Below are 20,128 nucleotides of genomic sequence, written 5' to 3'. Positions count from 1 at the left end.
GATAATTGTTCTTTTCTCTATCGCTCGCATGGATAGCAGGTTTAGACTTTGCTTAAATATTAATGCTGTCATTTTTGTTGTTTTCTACCTTTTCATGAGAGTCTTTAAACAATATTTTTTTCTGTTTTACAGACAGTATGAAACAGTAGTTCCACTTGAAGATTCTGTTGTGACTGAAGTCACAGCAACAGTTCAGGAATGGGCTGTTCTCTGGAAACAGCTGTATGTGGTAAGTACAGCGAGAATACTGTTCTTTATTCCATGTGTAGAAATAAGTGTTAGATGAAGTTAAGAAATGATTGTTGTATGTGTGACATCTTGGGAACCTGTAGAATAATATTATTATTCTGGGAATGGCTTTTACAGGTAAGTAAGCATCTGTGGCTGCTATTGACTACACCTGAAATTGTTGATGTTCTCAGATTTTTTGAAAATCAAGCTTTAGATGTCTGAAATTTTCATTGTCAAATGCTGCTGATTTTTATTGATTAATCTTTCAGTATTTTAAAATATTCTTATGGTATCTGTGAGTAGCTTTGTTTACTAACATAGGGTATGTCTACACTACCCCGCTAGTTCGAACTAGTGGGGTAATGTAGGCATACCGCACTTGCAAATGAAGCCCGGGATTTGAATTTCCCGGGCTTCATTTGCATAAGTGGGGAGCCGCCATTTTTAAAACCCTGCTCGTTCGAACCCCGTGCCGCGTGTAGCCGCGCGGCACGGGGTTCGAACGAGCAGGGTTTTAAAAATGGCGGCTCCCCACTTATGCAAATGAAGCCCGGGAAATTCAAATCCCGGGCTTCATTTGCAAGTGCGGTATGCCTACATTACCCTCCTAGTTCGAACTAGCGGGGTAGTGTAGACTTACCCTACATGAGTACACATTCACATCCCTAATCATTATCCTCTAAAATAAACTTGCAACCCCCCTGCAGCTTCATTTTAGGTCAGAACCCCCAATTTGAAAATATTGATCTTCCTTTTTAAAATCTGTATATAGGGTAAAAGTACAGAAAAGACCAGAATTCATGGTCCATGAATTTTGTAGGTCCCTAGTCATGAGACAGAGCCTGTGCTGCATTTTTAATACCTCTGTTGAAGCATGTGCATTGGTGTTTCACTGGTTTTGTTACTTGTGCTAGCTGGATTAAATCTACATCCAGTAGGCTATCCCATACAAAGCTTTTGCTGTGAAAACATATCCCAAGTATGAGGAAAAATGGGTGTATCAATGATCTGTGTGATAACTATTAGCAGCTTTTTGGTTGAAAATATAGATCATTGCACTTATAGATATGCAAAGCAAAACGTAGTATTTCTCAAACTCTCTGAATAAGCTTTGCATTTTTATGACAGTGTTCTTTACACTGATTTTGATTCGAAAGGCCAAGTGCATTTTAATTTAAGGTGTCCTTAAACAATTAGGATGCATGGTAAGATTTAAATCTGTCTTCTAGATTTGAGAGATAGACAGTAGTAATAAAGCTGTGATCTCCCACCCATGTAAAATTGTCTGAAGCCCTAGCTACGTGTACTGGGAGATCGGTGTTGTGGAGATCAATCCGCTGGAGGTTGATTTCATGGGTCTAATAAAGACCTGCTAAATTGACCAGTGATCACACTCTGATCAACTCTGATACCTCACCGTATCAAAAAGTTTAAGGAGAATCAGGAGAATTTTCCCCATCAACCCCCATGCAGTCTAGATGCTGCGGTAACTCTATATAAGGTACATTAACTCCAGCTGTTCATGTAGCTGGAGTTGTGTACCTTAGTTCGAAAATTGCCTCCTAGTGTCAACCTGGCCTCAGTCAAAGTTACTTATCTTAAAATATCTATCTATCTATCTATCTATCTATCTATCTATCTATCTATCTATCTATCTATTTTGTAGGGGAAAATATTATTTTGTCATCAGTGAAATTTTCATAGAAAATCTAAGTGGCAACTTTGTTTAAAGAACTCATAATTCATATTATATCTGTACTTTTTTGTTTTCTTTGGGGAAGAGGATTTTTTGTTAAATCAACACCATACTGAAATGTTTGAAGTACCGTATGGTAAATTTTCTTTTGAAATATAGTATTTTTATTATTGTGAGAAGCTTCAGTGGATATTGCAATTTAAGAAAACTCACTCACCTCTTTAAAATGGCGTGTGATTTAACAATAGTGTTTGAAGAACATAATTTAATGTCCCAGGGCTTTTAATAGAAATATCATTTCCTTTCACAAAATATTTCCCTGATATTCTTTTCCCCTGATATTATAAACCTTGGCTGTGAATCCTGAAAAGTACTTAGTGCACTAATATGCTTCCCTTCATAAAGGAGCCCCCCTCTGTGTCTGTTTGAACTCATAGCTTCTGACTGCAGCCCTATTAACTTACTAAGGAGCCCATACGTCTAGCCATATTGCTAACAACAGACAAATGTAAACATCTAGAGGAACACTTTTAAAATTTGTGAAAGCAGTTATTAAACTCCATCAAAATGTATGGAATTAGGGAAATTTTCTACCTGTTTTCCAAAATATTAACTATTCCATTCTTTCCCTGTCACCCTTTTCCATACACAATGTTGCCCCTGTTACAGCGAAACAATGCTGCAGTGAAGTCATGGTGGACATGAAACATTTTTCTAACACTTTGTTTTGACAGAATAAAAGGATTTTTAGTTTGGTACATGTACATGTAGTTTGGTTTTTATTTTGGATTTTCAAAGGGTTTTTTAATAAAATATTTTTAGTTCATCTTGAAAGGAATTATCAACTAGATAAATGAAAACAATAAATGTACATTAGAAAGATGAACTGCTAATAGTCCTAATCTGTTAAATCAATTTTCTTTGTACAAAATGAAACCATTTTTTTCTTCCTCTGAGTGGTGGTCCATATGTGGATGTGCTCCACGTCCTTGGAGAATTTTTGCAAACAGTATCTGGTCGATTTATGCATCCTTGCTTTCCTGTCATTTCCAAATGAAGGCATGACATGCAGAGAGGCCCTACAGTTCCTTCTTACCATTGCATGTCCTAGCTTAGAACCTACAGTATTCAGAGCTTTCCTTCAGTTTCTGTAATCTGTAATTATTTTAAAAAATTGCCTCATTGATTTATGTATGTTGTTATTTATTTATAATGAGTAAGTTTGAAATGTTTTTATAACCTATTTTTCAAATTAGTTAAATGCCCTGCCTTGGAGACTGCCCTCTGCCCCAATTATGGGTATTGGACTGGGTCCAGAAATTGTGTGCCCTGCTCCCATTCCTTCTGGATCAATGATTCTCATCAGCACTGTTTATACTGTTTCAGAGAGGCACAGATTGTGGCTAAGTGAAGTATATACAATTTTTCTCCCTAGCTAGAGATGAGAAAACTGTGACTTAAAAACACCTCATGGAGAAGGCCATAGAGCTGTAGTCAGATCCAAGAACTCTCCCTCACCCCCACAGGACATGTTGGCCTGAACTGACATGGAGCATGTCTCTTGCAATGAGCTTCTACTCCATTTCAGTGGAATACATAAGTTCACTGCCTTCCCAAGCGTAAGAGTAGGTCCCTCCCTAAGTCTGCTTTGAAGATGTCTAATACAGACACACTAAGTACCTGCATCATGACTTTAAGGGCTCTACCAGTAACGGATTCCCTGTACCAGACACATCCACTCCACTGGAACCATCCAAGTAAAAAAGACAGAATCTGTTGTCTTTGGCATGATCAGAGCTTCTATCACTGATGATATTGTCGCTGTCTTAACACTCCGGTCACATAATGCTTTCCTCCTCCAATACATTTCATATGAGTGGATTGGATCCCTTGCAATTGAGGAGCTTTAGATTCCACCATCATTGAGCCCTTCTCTCACTAGGGAGATTGAGATTCCAGCAGGAGATGCTAACTTTGACAGAATCCTATCTTCTCTTCTATCTGGCGGCTATGCCTTTCCTTTGTGGGAACTGTTGTTACCATCATTGGATCTGGACCCTTTTTTCTCTTACTCAGAATCAGAACCTCCGAAGAGCCTGTAGTGGACTGGCCTTCCATGCATCAGGAAACTCTCATTGATCCCTGCTAGAATTCAGTAGTGAACCCCCTGCCAGGACTCAGTGGGTAGGACTGGAAATACAGAGAGGCAAGTCTGAAAGCTCAGCTGGCCTACAGCCACAAGGCCCTGGGCTGCATGCTTCCTGCTTGCTCCCAACCTGGGAGACTGCTGCCTGCCCCTGAGGAACTGAGGTCTGGCCAGAGCCAGCTGAGCTGTATGACAACCCAACTCCAGAAGAATTGCAAGAATTTCCACAGGTCTTCTACCGAGATGATCTGGGCAACCTCTACAGGATGAGGAACAACCTGAGGAGGAGGTAGGAATGGCCACTAGGCCACTGTTAGAGCCCAAGGCTGGAGCGCAGTAGACTGGTTGGGCCAATGCCACTCCTACCATCCTGATTCTGAGGTGAGAGTCTCGCCCTATCATGACCAAGGAGCCAGTGCTTTCCAGCTCCTTGCTGCTCAACCATAAACACAGGCCTGAGCCACAGACCTTTGTTATCCCACCCTGACTGAAGGCTGTGTTTGCTGCTTGGCCTTAAACAGGCCTGACTTGTAGACTCATTGCCCCACCCTGCCTGAGAGGCTGGACTACATAACTTCCTTTGCTGCTCAGTCCTGAAGACATTTGCTTATCAGATAGTCGACTAGTTGACTAGTTGTTTACATCCCTAGTTACAGCATACCCGAGGAAAAAAAGTTATATTCCCTTATCTGTATGACTGTCTTCTCAAAGTGCACTCCAAAGCTGATTCTCATCACTCCCTGTTAGTCACCAGACACATATTCCAACACCTGGGCCTGCAAACAAACAAAGCCAAATCAACTTTGATTCCTACTCAAAAAATTCAATTTATAGGGGCTTACCTCAACCCACAAATGCTTTTGCTTCCCTTCCCACAGACCGTTTTCACAAAATTGTGGCCTTGGTATGAATGTTGCAGATCACTTCCAAGGTCTGTTCATGATTGTTTTCAACTATTGGGCCACTTAGTAGTCAACAATGGTTGTCTGTACATGAGGTGTCTTCAGGGATGGCTCAGGAGAGCCTACAAACCCAACGTTCATCCATTATCAAAATCCCTCTCCATTCCACCACGTGAAAAGGAATCCCTCCTCTGGTGGACAATACTACAAAACCTGTGCTCCAGTGTCCCATTCCTTGCATTAGAACTGTCCGTTTTCATGACAACAGATGCATCCTTTAGGGGCTGTGGTCTAGCAGGGGCAGGAATCTTCACATAAATGTCTTAAACAGTAAAATATGTGTGTGAGAGATTCCTTCCAGTCATCAACAACCATGACAGTCTACATATGACTCTATGTAGACAATGTTGCAGCAATGTTTTATATAAATCAACAGGGTGGACCTCAATCCCATTGGATTGTGTACAGAAGCGATTTCACTTTGGAACTGGTGTCTAAAACACAGTACAGTATAATAATCACTGCCTGTCAGGGGGTACGACCCTGACGGGGGTTACAACCCCCTTCTACTGACCCATGTCTCGGTCCAGGCCCCTCTCTCCGGGTCTATACAGTACCCAAAGTCCCAACACAAAAGTCCAGGTCCCTCTATCAGGGTATATGCGGTACTAGAGGCCTAGCCGCTCCGAGAAGCCTCTCCTGGCCCGGGGTTTGATTATCCAAGTCAGGGGGAATGGGTGGTAGGGGGACCCGGGCCCTCCCTCTCCACCGGGTCCCAGCCCAGGGTCCTTTAGGCAGGGCCTATGGCTCCTGCCGGCTCGGCGGGGAATCCGGCCGATACACGCCGAGCCAAACTTTGTATCCTTTGCCCTGGGCTGCTTCCTACCACGCCCCAGTTCCCCTGGGGCCCATTCGCCTCCGAGGCAGTACCTGCTGGGGTTGTGGGCATGCTCCTGCCTCCCTGGGTCGGCGGCTGCTTTCTCGGTGTCAGGGTCAGGCACAGGCGGCGACTCTGGTCCCAGCTGCAACAGAAACACTGGCCCGGCCTGGTCTCCTCCCTCACCCTGCGGTCTCCTTGACTGCAGGGCTCCCTCTGCCTTTATACCCGGCCTCTGCTGGGAGCATGCCCAGCAGTGTCGGAGGGGCGGGGCTTTCTCTGCCAGCTGGGCCTGGGCTTCCCTCTGCCTGTCAGTGCGGCGCCTGTCCGCCCCGTCACACTGCCATACATTTTCTGGGCAACCTCAGCACAACAGCCGACGCCCTTACCGGGGCCCTGCTCACTGAACACGAGTGGTTGCTGAACCGAGACATCCTGTTGTGGATCTTCCAGTATGGGGTCACCTCACCATAGACCTCTTTGCCACTCAACACAACAAAAAGTGCCATAATTTTTGTTCCAGAGACGATATAGAAGAGGGTTACCTGGGACATGCCTTCCTAATAAACTGGTCATCCCATTTCCTCAGTGGCTTCCCTCCCATACGCCTTGTCACAGGGCTGACTCACCGCCACGGCGCCACCAGCCATCTATCCTGGGAATTGGCTCTCTTTCCTCACTGGACACTCTAGGTGTTGTCTCCCTGCGTTTCTCCCCGCATTTCTCCTGGATCATGGCATCCTCCTCCAGACACTGCTCTCCAGCAGTGCCCACACAAGTGTCCAAGCCCCCCCTTCCGAGGATGGTTATTGTTCGCTCTGCTCACACCCCAGGGTCCTCTCTTTCCCAGAGTACCCTGTTCTCCTCATTAGGCACTGCAGCCTGGGACCTTGCTTTGTCGGAGCTCCCCTAGCCCTGCCTTGTCTCCCCAGCACTGCTCTAGCTCCAGGGAGCCTCCTGCTTCCCTAGCAGCCAGGCCCTCTCTGCTCTCTTCCTGCAGCAGCAGATTGGTTTGTAAAGGGATGGTTTGTAACCTATCCTTTAAATCAGCTTCTGTACCCAACAACTGGAAGATAGCTAATGTAACACCAATATTTTAAAAGGGCTCTAGAGGCGATCTCGGCAATTACAGACCGGTAAGTCTAACGTCAGTACCGGGTAAATTAGTTGAAACAAAAGTAAAGAATAAAATTGTCAGACACATAAAAGAACATAATTTGTTGGGTAAAAGTCAACATGGTTTCTGTAAAGGGAAATCATGTCTTATTAATCTAGTAGAGTTCTTTGAAGGGGTCAACAAACATGTGGACAAGGGGGATCCAGTAGATATAATATACTTAGATTTCCAGAAAGCCTTTGACAAGGTCCCTCACCAAAGGCTCTTACGTAAATTAAGTTGTCATGGGATAAGAGGGAAATTTTTTTCATGGACTGAGAACTGGTTAAAAGACAGGAAACAAAGGGTAGGAATAAATGGTAAATTTTCAGAATGGAGAGGGGTAACTAGTGGTGTTCCCCAAAGATCAGTCCTAGGACCAATCCTATTCAACATATTCATAAATGATCTGGAAAAAGGGGTAAACCAGTGGTCTCCAACCTTTTTAAGCATAAGATCAATTTTGAATTTAAGTGCAATCCAGGATCCACCTCAAACCCAAGCACTCCTGCCCTGCCTCCTTTCCGCCCCTTCTCCAAGGCCCTGCCCCTGCTCACTCCATCCTCCCTCCCTTTGCCACCCTCACTCATTTTTATCAGGCTGTGGGCAGAGGGCTTGGGTATGAGGGAGGGGGATTCAGTTTCTGATCTTGGGCTAAAGGATTTGGAGTGTGGCAGGGGTTCTGAGCTGAACCTGGGGCAGGGAGTTGAGGTGCAGGATGGGTGCAGGCTCTGGGAGAGAGTTTGGGTGCAGGGGGATTCAGGGCTATGGGGTGTAGGAGGGGTTCAGGACTGGGGCCAGGGTTTGGAATGTGGGCTCCAGGGGGGCACCACTTACCACAGGTTGCTGCTGAGTGGTGGTGCAGGGGGCTAAGGCAGGCTCACCCCTCCCCTGGCCCTGCACCACTTCTAAAAGCAGCCAGGAAACTCTCTCCATCCCTGCCCTGCCTCTGCTCTGTGGTGATGGCGTACAGTGTGGAGGGAGGGGCACCCTGACATCAGCATTCCTCCCCCTTCCTCTTCTTCCTGTGCCCTGCACAGGAAGCAAGAGGCTCCCAGGGCTGGAGGGCAGCTCCAACGCAGAGGGCAGGAGCAGCACGGCAGTGCTGAGAGGGGCAGCTGAAGTGCTGGCACTTGATAGTCTCCTGGCCAAACCTTTCAGGATCACCTGTCAAAGGCTCCAAGATCTACCAGTAGATCCTGATCTGCTGATTGATGATCACTGGGGTAAACAGTGAGGTGGCAAAGTTTGCAGACGATACTAAACTGCTCAAGGTAGTTAAGACCAAAGCAGACTTTGAAGAACTTCAGAAAGATCTCACCAAACTAAGTGATCGGGCAACAAAATGGCAAATGAAATTTAATGTGGATAAGTGTAAAGTAATGCACATTGGGAAAAATAACCCCAGCTATACATATAATATGATGGGGGCTAATTTAGCTACAGCTAATCAGGAAAGAGATCTTGGAGTCATCATGGATAGTTCTCTGAAGACGTCCACGCAGTGTGCAGCGGCACTCAAAAAAGCAAACAGGATGTTAGGAATCTTTAAAAAAGGGATAGAGAATAAGATGGAGAATATCTTATTGCCCTTTTATAAATCCATGGTATGCCCACATCTGGAATACTGTGTACAGATGTTGTGTCCTCATCTCAAAAAAGATATACTGGCATTAGAAAAGGTTCAGAGAAGGGAAACTAAAATGATTAGGGGTTTGGAACAGGTCCCATATGAGGAGAGATTAAAGAGATTGGGACTTTTCAGCTTGGAAAAGAAGAGACTGAGGGGGGATAGGATAGAGGTCTATAAAATCATGAGTGGTGTGGAGAAAGTGAATAAGGAAAAGTGATTTACTTGTTCCCATAATATAAGAACTAGGGGCCACCAAATGAAATTAATGGGCAGCAGGTTTAAAACAAATAAAAGGAAGTTCTTCTTCACACAGCGCATAGACAATCTGTGGAACTCCTTGCCTGAGGAGGCTGTGAAGGCTAGGACTATAACAGGGTGTAAAAGAGAACTAGATACATTCATGGAGGTTAAGTCCATTAATGGCTATTAGCCAGTATGGGTAAAGAATGGTGTCCCCAGACTGTCAGAGGGTGTAGATGGATGGCAGGAGAGAGATCGCTTGATCATTACCTGTTGGATTCACTCCTTCTGGGGCACCTGGCATTGTCCACTGTTGGCAAACAGGGTACTGGGCTGGATGGACCTTTGGTCTGACCCAGTATGGCCGTTCTTATGTTCTTATGACCTTCTCCCTTATATAGCTCCCAGCTGGGCCCTCATCACTAGAACTGCCTTAGCTGGGGCTTTGCTTCCAGCCCCTGCTCCAGGCTGGGTTTTTGCCCTTAAAGGGCCAGTGCAGGGCAAGCACCTTGTCACACCCCTTATGAACAAGGTCATCCTCAAGGCATGGAGAGACAAAGCACACTTAATTCTAATAGCCCCTTCTTGGCCACCTTGGTTTCCCTTTCTGACCAGAATGTCCTGCACACCACCAGTTACTTTACCGCATGCTCCAGATCTCCTATCCCAACCTACGTATGTTGAACCTGAAAGCCTGGCTCCTCAATGGTTTTCTACACAAGAACTAGACTGTTCACAACAGGTGCAACGAGTCCTATTACACAGCAGAGCACACAGCACTCTTACCTTCAAAAGTGGAACAGATTCTGTGTATGTTGCTCAGATCAGCAGGTTGCTCCCTTCACGTCTCCTTTACCCTTTATTCTTGACTGTTTGCTGCACCTTGAACTGGCTTTGCCATGATCTCCATCATGGTTCACCTTTCACTATAACAACTTTTCACCTCAGGATAGACAATGCTTTGATATTTGCACATCCCCACACTGAGAGGCTCTTGAAAGGCCTTAAAGCACTTTATTCGGATGTGGCTCCACCAGCAGACCCTTGGGACCTGCACTTGGTTTTAAATGCTTTTACTCAGCCTCCATTTAATCTAAGGATGTTAAAATGTGGTTAACTGACTAGTCAACTAGTCGATGGAATTTCCCCAGCAGGGGCTTCTGTACATTTCAAAGGAGGAATGCGGCACTACAAGCTGCACACGGGTGCCTGCTTTGAAATGCACAAGAGTCCCCAGTGGGGGCTCTTGTGCATTTCAAAGCCATGGAGGCCGGGATCAGTAGGGGACTCACAGTCCCCGTTGACCCCGGGCTCTGTTCTGTGGGCTCCCCTGCCCCTTTGAATTGTGCTGAGGCGGTAGTTTCAAAGGGGCAGCAGCTGCACAGCTAATCAGCTGTGGAGGCAGAGGGGAGGCAGGGGAGCCCTGGCACAGCTGGGGACTCCCCAGCCGAGCCCGGGATCCCTGTGAACCCAGGATCAGCTGGGGAGCCCCCAGCTGACCCAGCGTTCCATGCAGCACTTCCCTGGAACCTGGGGTCAGATGGGGACTCCCCAGCTGATCCCGAGTCCTGCGGAAATACCATGAGGCGCCTGGGGTCAGCTGGGAATCTCCAGCTGACCCCGGGCTCCAGGGCTGCACCTTTGAATTCCTGCGGAGGTGGTGTTTTAAAGGGGCAGCCTGCCACACAGCTGATCCCAGGATCAGCTGTGCAGCTGCTGCCTTGGGGTTTCAAACTAGCAGCGCCGCTGTGTGGCGCTGCCACTTTGAAGTACCCCTCCCCGCCTTTGCTGCCTCTATTTCATAGAGGCAGCAGGGCGGGGGGAAAGGAATTGACTAGTCAACTAGTCGACATTACTATCAGATAAACAAATGCTTATTGGATAATCAACTATTCGACTAGTCTTTAACATCCTTAATTTGAATCAATGGCTGCCAGCTCTCTTTTGCACCTATCTAGAAAAACAGCATTTCTTGTAGCCATCACGTCAGCTAGATGCGTGAGAGAAATAGCAACATTTGATGGCAGATCCTCCATATATCACCTATTTCAAAGATAAAGTGAGCCTATGCACCCATCCTAAGTTCTTATCTAAGAAAGTTCTTCCCTACTCAGTCAGACCATACAACTCCCTACCTTTTTTTCCTAAGCCCCATGCCAACTCATTTGAATCAAAGATGCACAGACTTGAGTCGCACTTAGCACTTTCTTCTATTTATAATGCACAAGACCCTTCAGGTCATGTCCTAGATTGTTTGTCTCCATAGCAAATCACAATAAGGGTCAACGCATCTCATCTCAAAGGCTCTCCCACTGGGTTTATGGCTGTATTAGACTTTGCTACTCCCTATCAGATGCTAATCCTCCTAATAGCATACAACTAGAGCCATGTGTACGTCAATAGCATTCCTCCATAAGGTCCCCATAGCAGATATTTGCACAGCTGCTACATGATAATCAGACCATACATTTGCAAAGTACTATGGACTTACTCAAGGACCCTTGTCTAACCTGAAATTCTCTAAGGCGGTCTTGCATTTATGCCAGATCCAAAGTCCCTAGCTCCTTAGAAAGATACAGCTTTGTAGTCACCTGATGTGGAGCACCCACAGGGACATCTCTCAAAGAAGAGGAGGAGGTTACTCACCTGTGCAGTAACTGACATTCTTCAAGATGAGTGTCCCCGTGGGTGCTCCACATCCCACCCTTTCTCTCCTCTATTTCAGGATTCTGGCCTCTTCAAAGGGGTCTTGTTCTAGGATAGAGAAGGAACTGAGGGAAGGAGGAAGCTCATGCATATGTGATGCCTGCATAGTAGGAGGACGTGGCTAAGGGTGTACGCATGTGCTGCTCCAGGGACACTGCTGCTCTGAAGACTCCAATCAAAGGCTCAGCTACGACACACTGTCCTGATGTGGAGGACCCATGGGGACACTCATTTCGAAGAACGTCAATTACTGGACGTTCATCTTTTACAGTTCTGATGAAGACTGCCTTCTAGCACAGAAGATAGGGATTTTTGTTCAGTAAGAATGGGGATTGAACATGAGGATGATAGAATCTCCCTACCTAACAAGAGAATTATGAATATACATATACATTAACGATTGTGAAGTGCTTTGAGATATACTGAGGAAAGGTACTCTATAAGAGCCAGGTTTGTATTATTGTTGACAGATGCATAGACGGCATCTCAAGTTGCAATCTTCCTGTGATCCCACCAAAAAAGAAATTATTCCCAAAATGTACGTTATCTTACCCTGAAGGTGACTATTGGACTGCAGATCATCTCTCCAAACACACTTTGTGGTGCACTGTGGATGGATCTCCTGCAGGTATATGTATAATTTCCAGCTTGGACAGACGTAATTAAGCTAGCTTTAATTGAGCTATCTATTTAAAAATAGCAGTGTAGCCAAAGCAACACAGGCATCCAAGCATCTGGAATAGCTAGCCTGTGATGCTGCCCACTATGCGCACATACATGTCCAAATAATTGCAATTTCTTTACGTAGATTTTTTTATACATATTCAATAATAAAAATGTCTCTATTCTTTATTTAGGGTTTACTAAACAGAATAGAAATGAATATGTAACATGCTTTGCATGTTCTTGTCTTTTTGTTGTCGTTTCTTTTTCTATTTTGGTTGCTTTTTAAAGCTATGATAGCTAATAGATCTTTTTTGGGAAAGTGGTGTTTGTATGTTTAACACTTCCCTCGCCCCATCATCACCTAAGAGGGTAGGGCCACACGAACAAAACCTTGTGGTCACGTTTGAGAAATGTTGACCTAGATTGTTACTTTCCATAGCAGAACAAGTCTGAGGTCAAGCTTTATATCTTCCCAAAGAATCTCTTATTGGATTTCAGGCGGTATCCTGCTATGTTACCAGTTGGTACATCTTTTTCCCTCCTCATGGGGTGAGGGCCCTTTCTGTAAGAGCACAATTTCAGTAATGTTTCTTCAGGAAGTACCCTTATTTGACATTTGCAAAGCAGCAACATACAGTGCTGTTCACACATTCACAAGACATGATGCTCTAGTGCAAAATTTCTTTACTGACGCATTCTTGGTACAATTGTTCTCATGCCGGAGGTGGCTCAGGACAAGAGCTTGGAGTGGGAGTTAGAGTACAGGAAGTGACTCGGGGTTGGAATGTGGTGTCTGGGAGAGTTAGTGATTCCCAGCCAATGGGAGCTGCAGGGGCATAGTACAGTATTTAGTGGTGTTTTTTTGTCTCCGCTGCTGCCTGATTCCTAACTTTTGGTTCCATTTGGTGTCTGGTTGATTGGTTGATCTGCAACGCCCATGTTTGTAAATTGGAGGTTCTATGGTTCCAATCTAAATGGCAGAGAGTCTCAATGGTGGGCACCCTGACATAGTCTGGACTTGACCTAAGCCTTGATACCTAACATCCTTGACTATTTGTTGCACTTGAAACAGATTGGCCTTTCATTAAGCTCTGTTAAAGATTCACATCACAGAATCTCAGCTTGTCATCCATGTGTACCACCATACTAAGTCTTTTCTCACCATACGGCTCTGAAGTTTCTCAAGAAGTTATTACTAGCTTACCCACTGACCTAAGAAACTGATCCTGCCTGAGGCTTCAGTTTAGTCTTCTTTGGACTCATGGATCTTCCATTTAATCTTCTTTCAGGATATTTCTTAGACCATCTTACACAGAAGATTGTCTTCCTGGTGGCAACATTTCAGCCAGGAATAAGCTATGGGCCCTCATGGCCAAACCTCTCTATGACATTCTGTACAAAAAGGTGGCACTCCGAACTTATCCTGATTCCTAAAAGGGTCTCATATTTTCATCTAAACAGGCAATCAACTTATCTGTTTTCCTCCTGAAGCCCCATTAGCTACTGGGAAAAGAAGTTCTTAAAGTGATCACATATGTAATTTCCAGTGTCGATGTGAGCATGCCTTGTGCACAGATGTCAGTTTTTTTTCTCTCAGAAGTGCACACACTTGAAGAAAAAATGATTATTTCCCTACGCTAAGTGTGTTTTTGGAGAAGATATAGTCCACATGGATCCTGTGACTTGCCATCCATCCCTGCTTTTCAGAGTCCTCAGATACAGGGCTTGAGGGAACCAAGGGAGGGTTGTGGTTGTTCCACTCTAAACTTTTATATGGGAGTATGAGATGGTGCAGGACATATGCATTTTGTTTTATATGTATATATCAAATATGACCTCATGCCTGAGGCACATGTACATCCAACAGTGGAATCTATAGTTGGATCCATACTGTCTATGTCATGACCTCTCAGAAAAGTACAGTGTAGGATAAATAACTATTTTCTGTCTGGTCAAGAATTCTCTTTGTGAATAGTAATAGAGAGGTAGTTGTGTTAGTCTGATCTTGCTAAAACAAAGGGAAAACTATGTAGCACTTTAAAGACTAACAAGATGGTTTAATAGGTGATGAGCTTTCATGGGCCAGACCCACTTCCTCAGATCATATTGGTCATACCAATTCTCTTTAAGAATATGATCTGAGGAACTGGGTCAGGTCCACAAGAGCTCATCACTTATTAAACCATCTTATTAGTCTTTAAAGTGCTACATAGTTTTCCCTGTGTCTTTGTGAAGTGATTCTAGACCAAACCTGTTTTGCTCTTTAGGATCTGCCAGTTCTGGACCAGATTTTAAAAAGTGTCATGTATTTTTAAAAAATACTCTTAAGAGAAGATCTGTATCTCTGAGTTTTTACATTAGAATAGTGATAGAAATGTAGCCGTGTTAGGCTGGGGTAGTTGAAGCAAAATGCAGGACAATGTAGCACTTTAAAGACTAACAAAGTGCTACATTGTCCTGCATTTTGTTTTTACATTAGAGTATATGACTCTAATATTTCAGTACTCTTCAATCTCTTCCTCCACATTTTCTATTACAGTTTGAACACAGTACTATCAATAAAGTATTTAGGAACAAAATGTGATCACTCTCATCAGTTGAGCTTACTATAAGTTTGCTAAATTAGATTGCCTTTCTATTTACGTATGATTATAAGAAGATAATTTTATTTATTTATTGTATTTGCCCTTTCTGTGTGAAAGCATACATACATCGGAGTTTATCAGACAGTGGGACATTTTTGTTGGAGCCCTCTGTTAATGTATTGACACTGCATCTGTTAAGTATAGTGTCTCAAGGCATTGATATAGCAGTTAGCGTCAAATATAGGTTAGATTGTATTCTCTTTTCATTGCCTATGTGTTTCATGCTTAAATTTGCTCGTCAACATGGAGAAAGAATAGTTCGTTATTTGGCTTTAATTGGGAAATGCTACAGTTCCAAATTTACCTTCTTTCTTCTGTTTTGAAACAAAAAACTGATGAATTCTGGTGACATAACATTTGCTATCTAGGTAGCAGAGCAGAGGAGTGCACAAATTAGGCATGTAAAAGTTAAGTGTTTGAGGAAAAAGGAATTAGCAGTTTCTTTAGAAATCATTTTAGCAGATTGTTATGGCTTGGAAATTCTGAATGAAGATTATACACTGCAAGCTGCTCTAACATTGTCTGTCTATGTGACCCAATTTTTAGACAATAGTACCCAACAAAGGGAGAGTTCTCAGTGTTAATGTTTTTTTTATTGTTCAGTAACATTAATATTATATTTAAACACTAAGAAGACTTTGCAGCAAATATTCATGATCTTCACATCTGATCCTTAATGGCTTCTGACATAACTGACAACATCTATCAAATGATAAATCTAAGTAATCACAGAACAGAGTCAGTAAGGCTGCCCTTTTGCTTAAGATAGCGTAGCCCAATGAGGCCTATGCAGGCACGCTTCTTTTCAGGATAGCAGGGACCAATGGCCAGAGTTTGTGTAGAGGCCCTTCTCTTCAGGGTAACATGGCTCAATGACAACAGTCAACAGAGTTGTCTTTCTGCTTTAGGGCAGGGTGCCCTCTGGTCAGGTTTGATGGAACTGGCGGCCTGTGCAGTAGGGATAAGTGGATCCAAGACAACCCTTCTTTACCAAGTCATGAGCCAGGACATTAAGGAATCAGTACTTCTGCAATCAGTCTTGGTCTCCTGTCCCATTTTATGAGTTGCTTCCTACTTTTATTTGTATTGATACCAATCTCACAGCCTCAGTAGGGTTGGCTGGATGTTCACCAGGGTGTCAGCATGGCTGGTCTCCATGGGTAGATGCTCCAGAAGCTTCTTGGTTGGAGCCTGCAATTCACCTCTGGTCTCTGCCATAGTTAGCCCAGATTGAACTGATCAACACCCTTTTATACTCTGGTTCTGAGCATGCCCATCAGGTGTGATGTGATAGGGCATGGCCTACTCGGCCCACAAAGTGCTGTTAACCCCTGTGAGGCCAGAGCAGGATAGGTACACTCTGTCACAATGCTGTAAACATGACAGCAATGGAATAAAATGTTTGTTGCTCGAATATGAGTAATGAAGGTATTGAGATAGAAGTCAAGTGAAGTAGGTCTGGTGGTCTTGAAGGAAGGAGATCTTTAAATGCTCTTGCTTGGTTTTCAGATAATCAGCATTTGAATTTTTTTGCAGTGAGATGACTCATTTCTCCTGCTGATTTAAATAAACATGCTTGCGTGCCCAAAAGGGATGGTGATAAACATCAAGGTTTATTCTGCAGTTTAACACTTTATGAAGATGAATTGTGGTAGATAGAAAAATTCCTGTTGAAAAAAGTATCATTTGTTCCTCATCATGAAAGTTCCAATTTCAGTAATTTGAGACAGTGTTTGAATGTTGTCACTGTATCAATGGCATCTCTGCAGAGCATCTGTACCTAAGGAAATTGAAAAATCAAAATAGGCTGCTAAAAACATGTTATTTTGCTTGATAATGTCTTTCACTGAGGTGGAAGGGTATGCCAATGAAGGGTCTGTATGAAAACCTTACAGGAATGTCCTTTAAATAAAATGTCAGTTTGGGGATAGTCCACAATTCTCATGTTTTTCTTTAATTATGGGATTTTGCCCTCTGTACTGTCTAACCGAGTCTGGGAGAAGTGCAGAAATAAATAATTTTTTTAAGGTTGGAGAATATTTTATTAAGAGAATCACCTTCAGTTGAGGGGAGGGATAGCTCAGTAGTTTGAGCATTAGCCTGCTAATCCCAGAGTTGTGAGCTCAGTCCTTGAGGGTGCCATTTGGGGATCTGGGTCAAATCTGTTGGGGATGGTACTTGTTCTTGCTATGGGGGCAGGGGACCATACTTGATGGTCTCTTCCAGTTCTATGAGATGGTATATTTCCATATTAGTATAAGCTGTATTAGGATCATTTTCTAGAAAGTAGAGGGGTTCAGGATTACAAGAATGATTCAAATGATGAGGTTGATAGAGATTCTGCAATCCCATTTGGGACTCTTATCTCCAAGTGTTGTGCTTTGGGCATATGTCTGTAATCCTCTTTGTTGGTATAAAAGAGACCCATAAAGAGCCCTTGTACAGGTGAAAGAGTTAAATTAGTAATATATTATATGTGAATATTGTGGCAAAGTTCTGGCTGAGCCTCATGGGTCTCGCGCAACTGGTGGATAATATTAGCCTCAGAGACTCACTGTGATCCTATACACAACCCCTTTCTCTTTACAGGAGGCAGGGGCCACATCTTAATTAGCCATACTCATCCCAGGCTAGTTCACGGTTTTGGGGTGAAACCCCCCTGATAGTCCTTGTCTCCCTTCTTGGGACAGGCTCTGTGTTGACATGGGGGGAGTTTTGGAACTCTGGGTTCCAGCCTAGGTCCTCTAAAGTAGCAGCAGCAGTCAAGGTTGTTTTTACTTCTGACTTGGCAGATTTTTCTTAGGGCCACTTCCCCAAACAGCCCCTCCAAAATGCCTCCCTCTGGTACCTGTTACCCAGCTCTCAGCTCACACACATCATCTTCTTGTTCCTCCCTTTTCTTCTTCCAGTCCATCACTCTTTGTCTTCCACCTACCTTACGTAGGGGAGGCCTTTTAAAGCACTTCTATTGGCTGCAGGTATTGAGTGATTTGCCTGAGGGAACAATTTGGTTAATTAGTCCCAGGTGTTTTCCTGTCTTCATTTTATTGCAGCAGGCTCTAGTAGTTTACTCTGGAAAGAGAAAACCTCTTATCCAGTGCCCTGTATACCTGCCTTCCACCTGAGTGTGCCAGGCTGCTGGCTTAGATCTATCACAATATGTTGTTCGTTCCTTCATAACAAATTATTTACTCTGTGACATGCCTAATTTGTAATATGATGCATGGAAAAAAGGCCTCACACTAACTTCATTTTGCCACTGTATGATCTTTTGTTCTACGAATGCTTGCTCATGTCTGTTCCATTTGAGGTATGCTTGCTCTCGTGTGAGTGGTAGTTAGCCTTTTGCCTTAGAGATATCGATAGGGCTTGCTATGGTGCCTGTTTGAGTGCTATGTTTATGCTTTGATATATCAAGCACTACCAGGCTTATGCCATCACTGACCATGCTGGTTAGTCGGAGCGCCTTTTCTTGAATAGCAAGGATTAGTTTTTTCATGCCAGGCTTTGTAAATAGTTTTTATAGTAGTTGTTAGTCCCTGGGTTACATGGATCTGACTTACATCGGATCCCTACTTACAGACGGGATGAGGCAACCCTGTACTAGCTGCTTCCCCCCAGCAGACCAGGGAGACGCAAAGCTAGCGTCCCCCCCAGCAGACCAGGGAGACGCTGAGCGGCTTTTCTCAGCAGACACCTCAGCTTGAGAATAAAGGACTGAGGGAAGTGAGGTGTGGGAGAATAAAACTGAGCTCTGGAGAAATGTTTGGCTAGAGTTTCCTCTACAATATGTACCAGTTCCGACTTACATACAAATTCAACTTAAGAACAAAGTCCCTATCTTGTACGTAACCCGGGGACTACCTGTATAGTTAGTAGTTAGAGTCCCAGCGGTGACTTTGCCTCAGGTGGGACATACCCTGGTCTCTGGGATTTATACCCAGAAAGAACTGTAAGGGCCTGTGCCTGTAAGTGATCCCCACACAGCTACCTCAAGTACTTGGGGGAATCACATATGAAGGACGAGTGTTGTACTTCTTAAAAGTTTTGAGCCAAGACTCAGGTAGGTTATTTGTTTGCAGGCTCTGCTAATGAAGGCTGCCATTTGTCCGGCTTCCAAGCTATCCCACCAAGATTGGCATAGTACTTTGGCCTCGGTGCACAGTACATCCCTGTCACTAGGCTCTGCCCAGTGCTGCACCTGTTGCCAGTGCCCCGAAAGAAAAAAAATAAGTGTGGTTGCCCTGCTACTCCAGAGCCATGTGGACTTGCCTGCCACCCTGATTGGTACCCTTAGCCTTTTAAAGGATCCACCACCAATTCCTGGGAGCAGTGGCGGACTGAAACCTCTGGCAGCACTGATGCCTTTTCAAGCTTCTCTAGCACTGAGAGTGCAAAGTCCTTCACCCGTACTACTGGCTTTGACAAAGGCTCTGTACAAGAGCAATCGAGCTGCTAACACCCCTATGGGGACAGTACCTTTGAGAGGAAAAGCAGCCGTGATGAATCGACGCTCACCTTCCCCCACACACTGCTCTCTAGCATCACAGGAAGATCAGATCTGCATTTCATTTCTCCACGGCTCGGTGTCAAGAACCACAGCTCCCCTGTGATGTCCGGACAGATCTGAATCAGAGTCAAACTCAGGAAAGTAAGATTGGAGCAGGAGCAGAAGATCTGCTTCCTCTCGAGACTGGCACTGCTACATTGTACTGTGGCCTCCACTGTTGCAACCATCTTCATAGTGGCCTTTTTGGACTCTCTGAGCTTTTTATCAAACCAAAGGTTGTAGTCAGGGGCATCACTCGAGAGTGTCTTTTGTGGCATTTGCCATGTTTGTAGCCCCATGGGCACCAACAGTGATCGTGCCAGACTAGGGGTCAGCACCTCCAACCCAGATGCTGATACAGTTCTTGGCACCACCTAGATTGTTGACTCCTGTGCCTCTCCCAACAACATTGGCACCAACATCGACATCGGTGCCAACCATTGTATTGGCACTGGCACTAACAATGGCACTCCGGCTCTAACATCAATACCGGTACCAATACCTAGAATGGCACTGACACCAACAGCATTGACACCGATGCCACTTTCACCATTGCTACCAATCTACTGACATCACTAGTGGCAGTTTCCCCCTGTTCTGGAGCACAAATGGCCCTTCCAGTCACAGAATCATAGAATACTAGACCTGGAGGGGACCTTGAGAGGTCATCAAGTCCCGTCC

General features: G+C 44.3%; 1 protein-coding gene across 8 annotated transcripts in view; it reads left to right on the top strand.

Moving 5' to 3' along the window:
* DOCK3 (dedicator of cytokinesis 3) overlaps window positions 1-20,128 on the top strand; it is a 541,072-nt gene that overhangs the window by 188,662 nt on the left and 332,282 nt on the right. For all 8 annotated transcript variants that reach the window (XM_089781050.1, XM_089781049.1, XM_089781053.1 and 5 more), the window contains exon 5: window positions 133-229. In XM_089781050.1, coding sequence (XP_089637176.1) covers window positions 133-229 — 97 coding nt within the window. The remainder of the gene's footprint in view (window positions 1-132; window positions 230-20,128) is intronic.

The sequence above is a fragment of the Pelodiscus sinensis genome, chromosome 11 (genome assembly GCF_052426305.1).
Source record: "Pelodiscus sinensis isolate ZL-2025 chromosome 11, ASM5242630v1, whole genome shotgun sequence".
Lineage (NCBI taxonomy): Eukaryota > Metazoa > Chordata > Testudines > Trionychidae > Pelodiscus > Pelodiscus sinensis.
The sequence above is the reverse complement of the archived record's forward strand: the minus strand, read 5'-3'. Positions and strand labels throughout refer to the sequence as shown.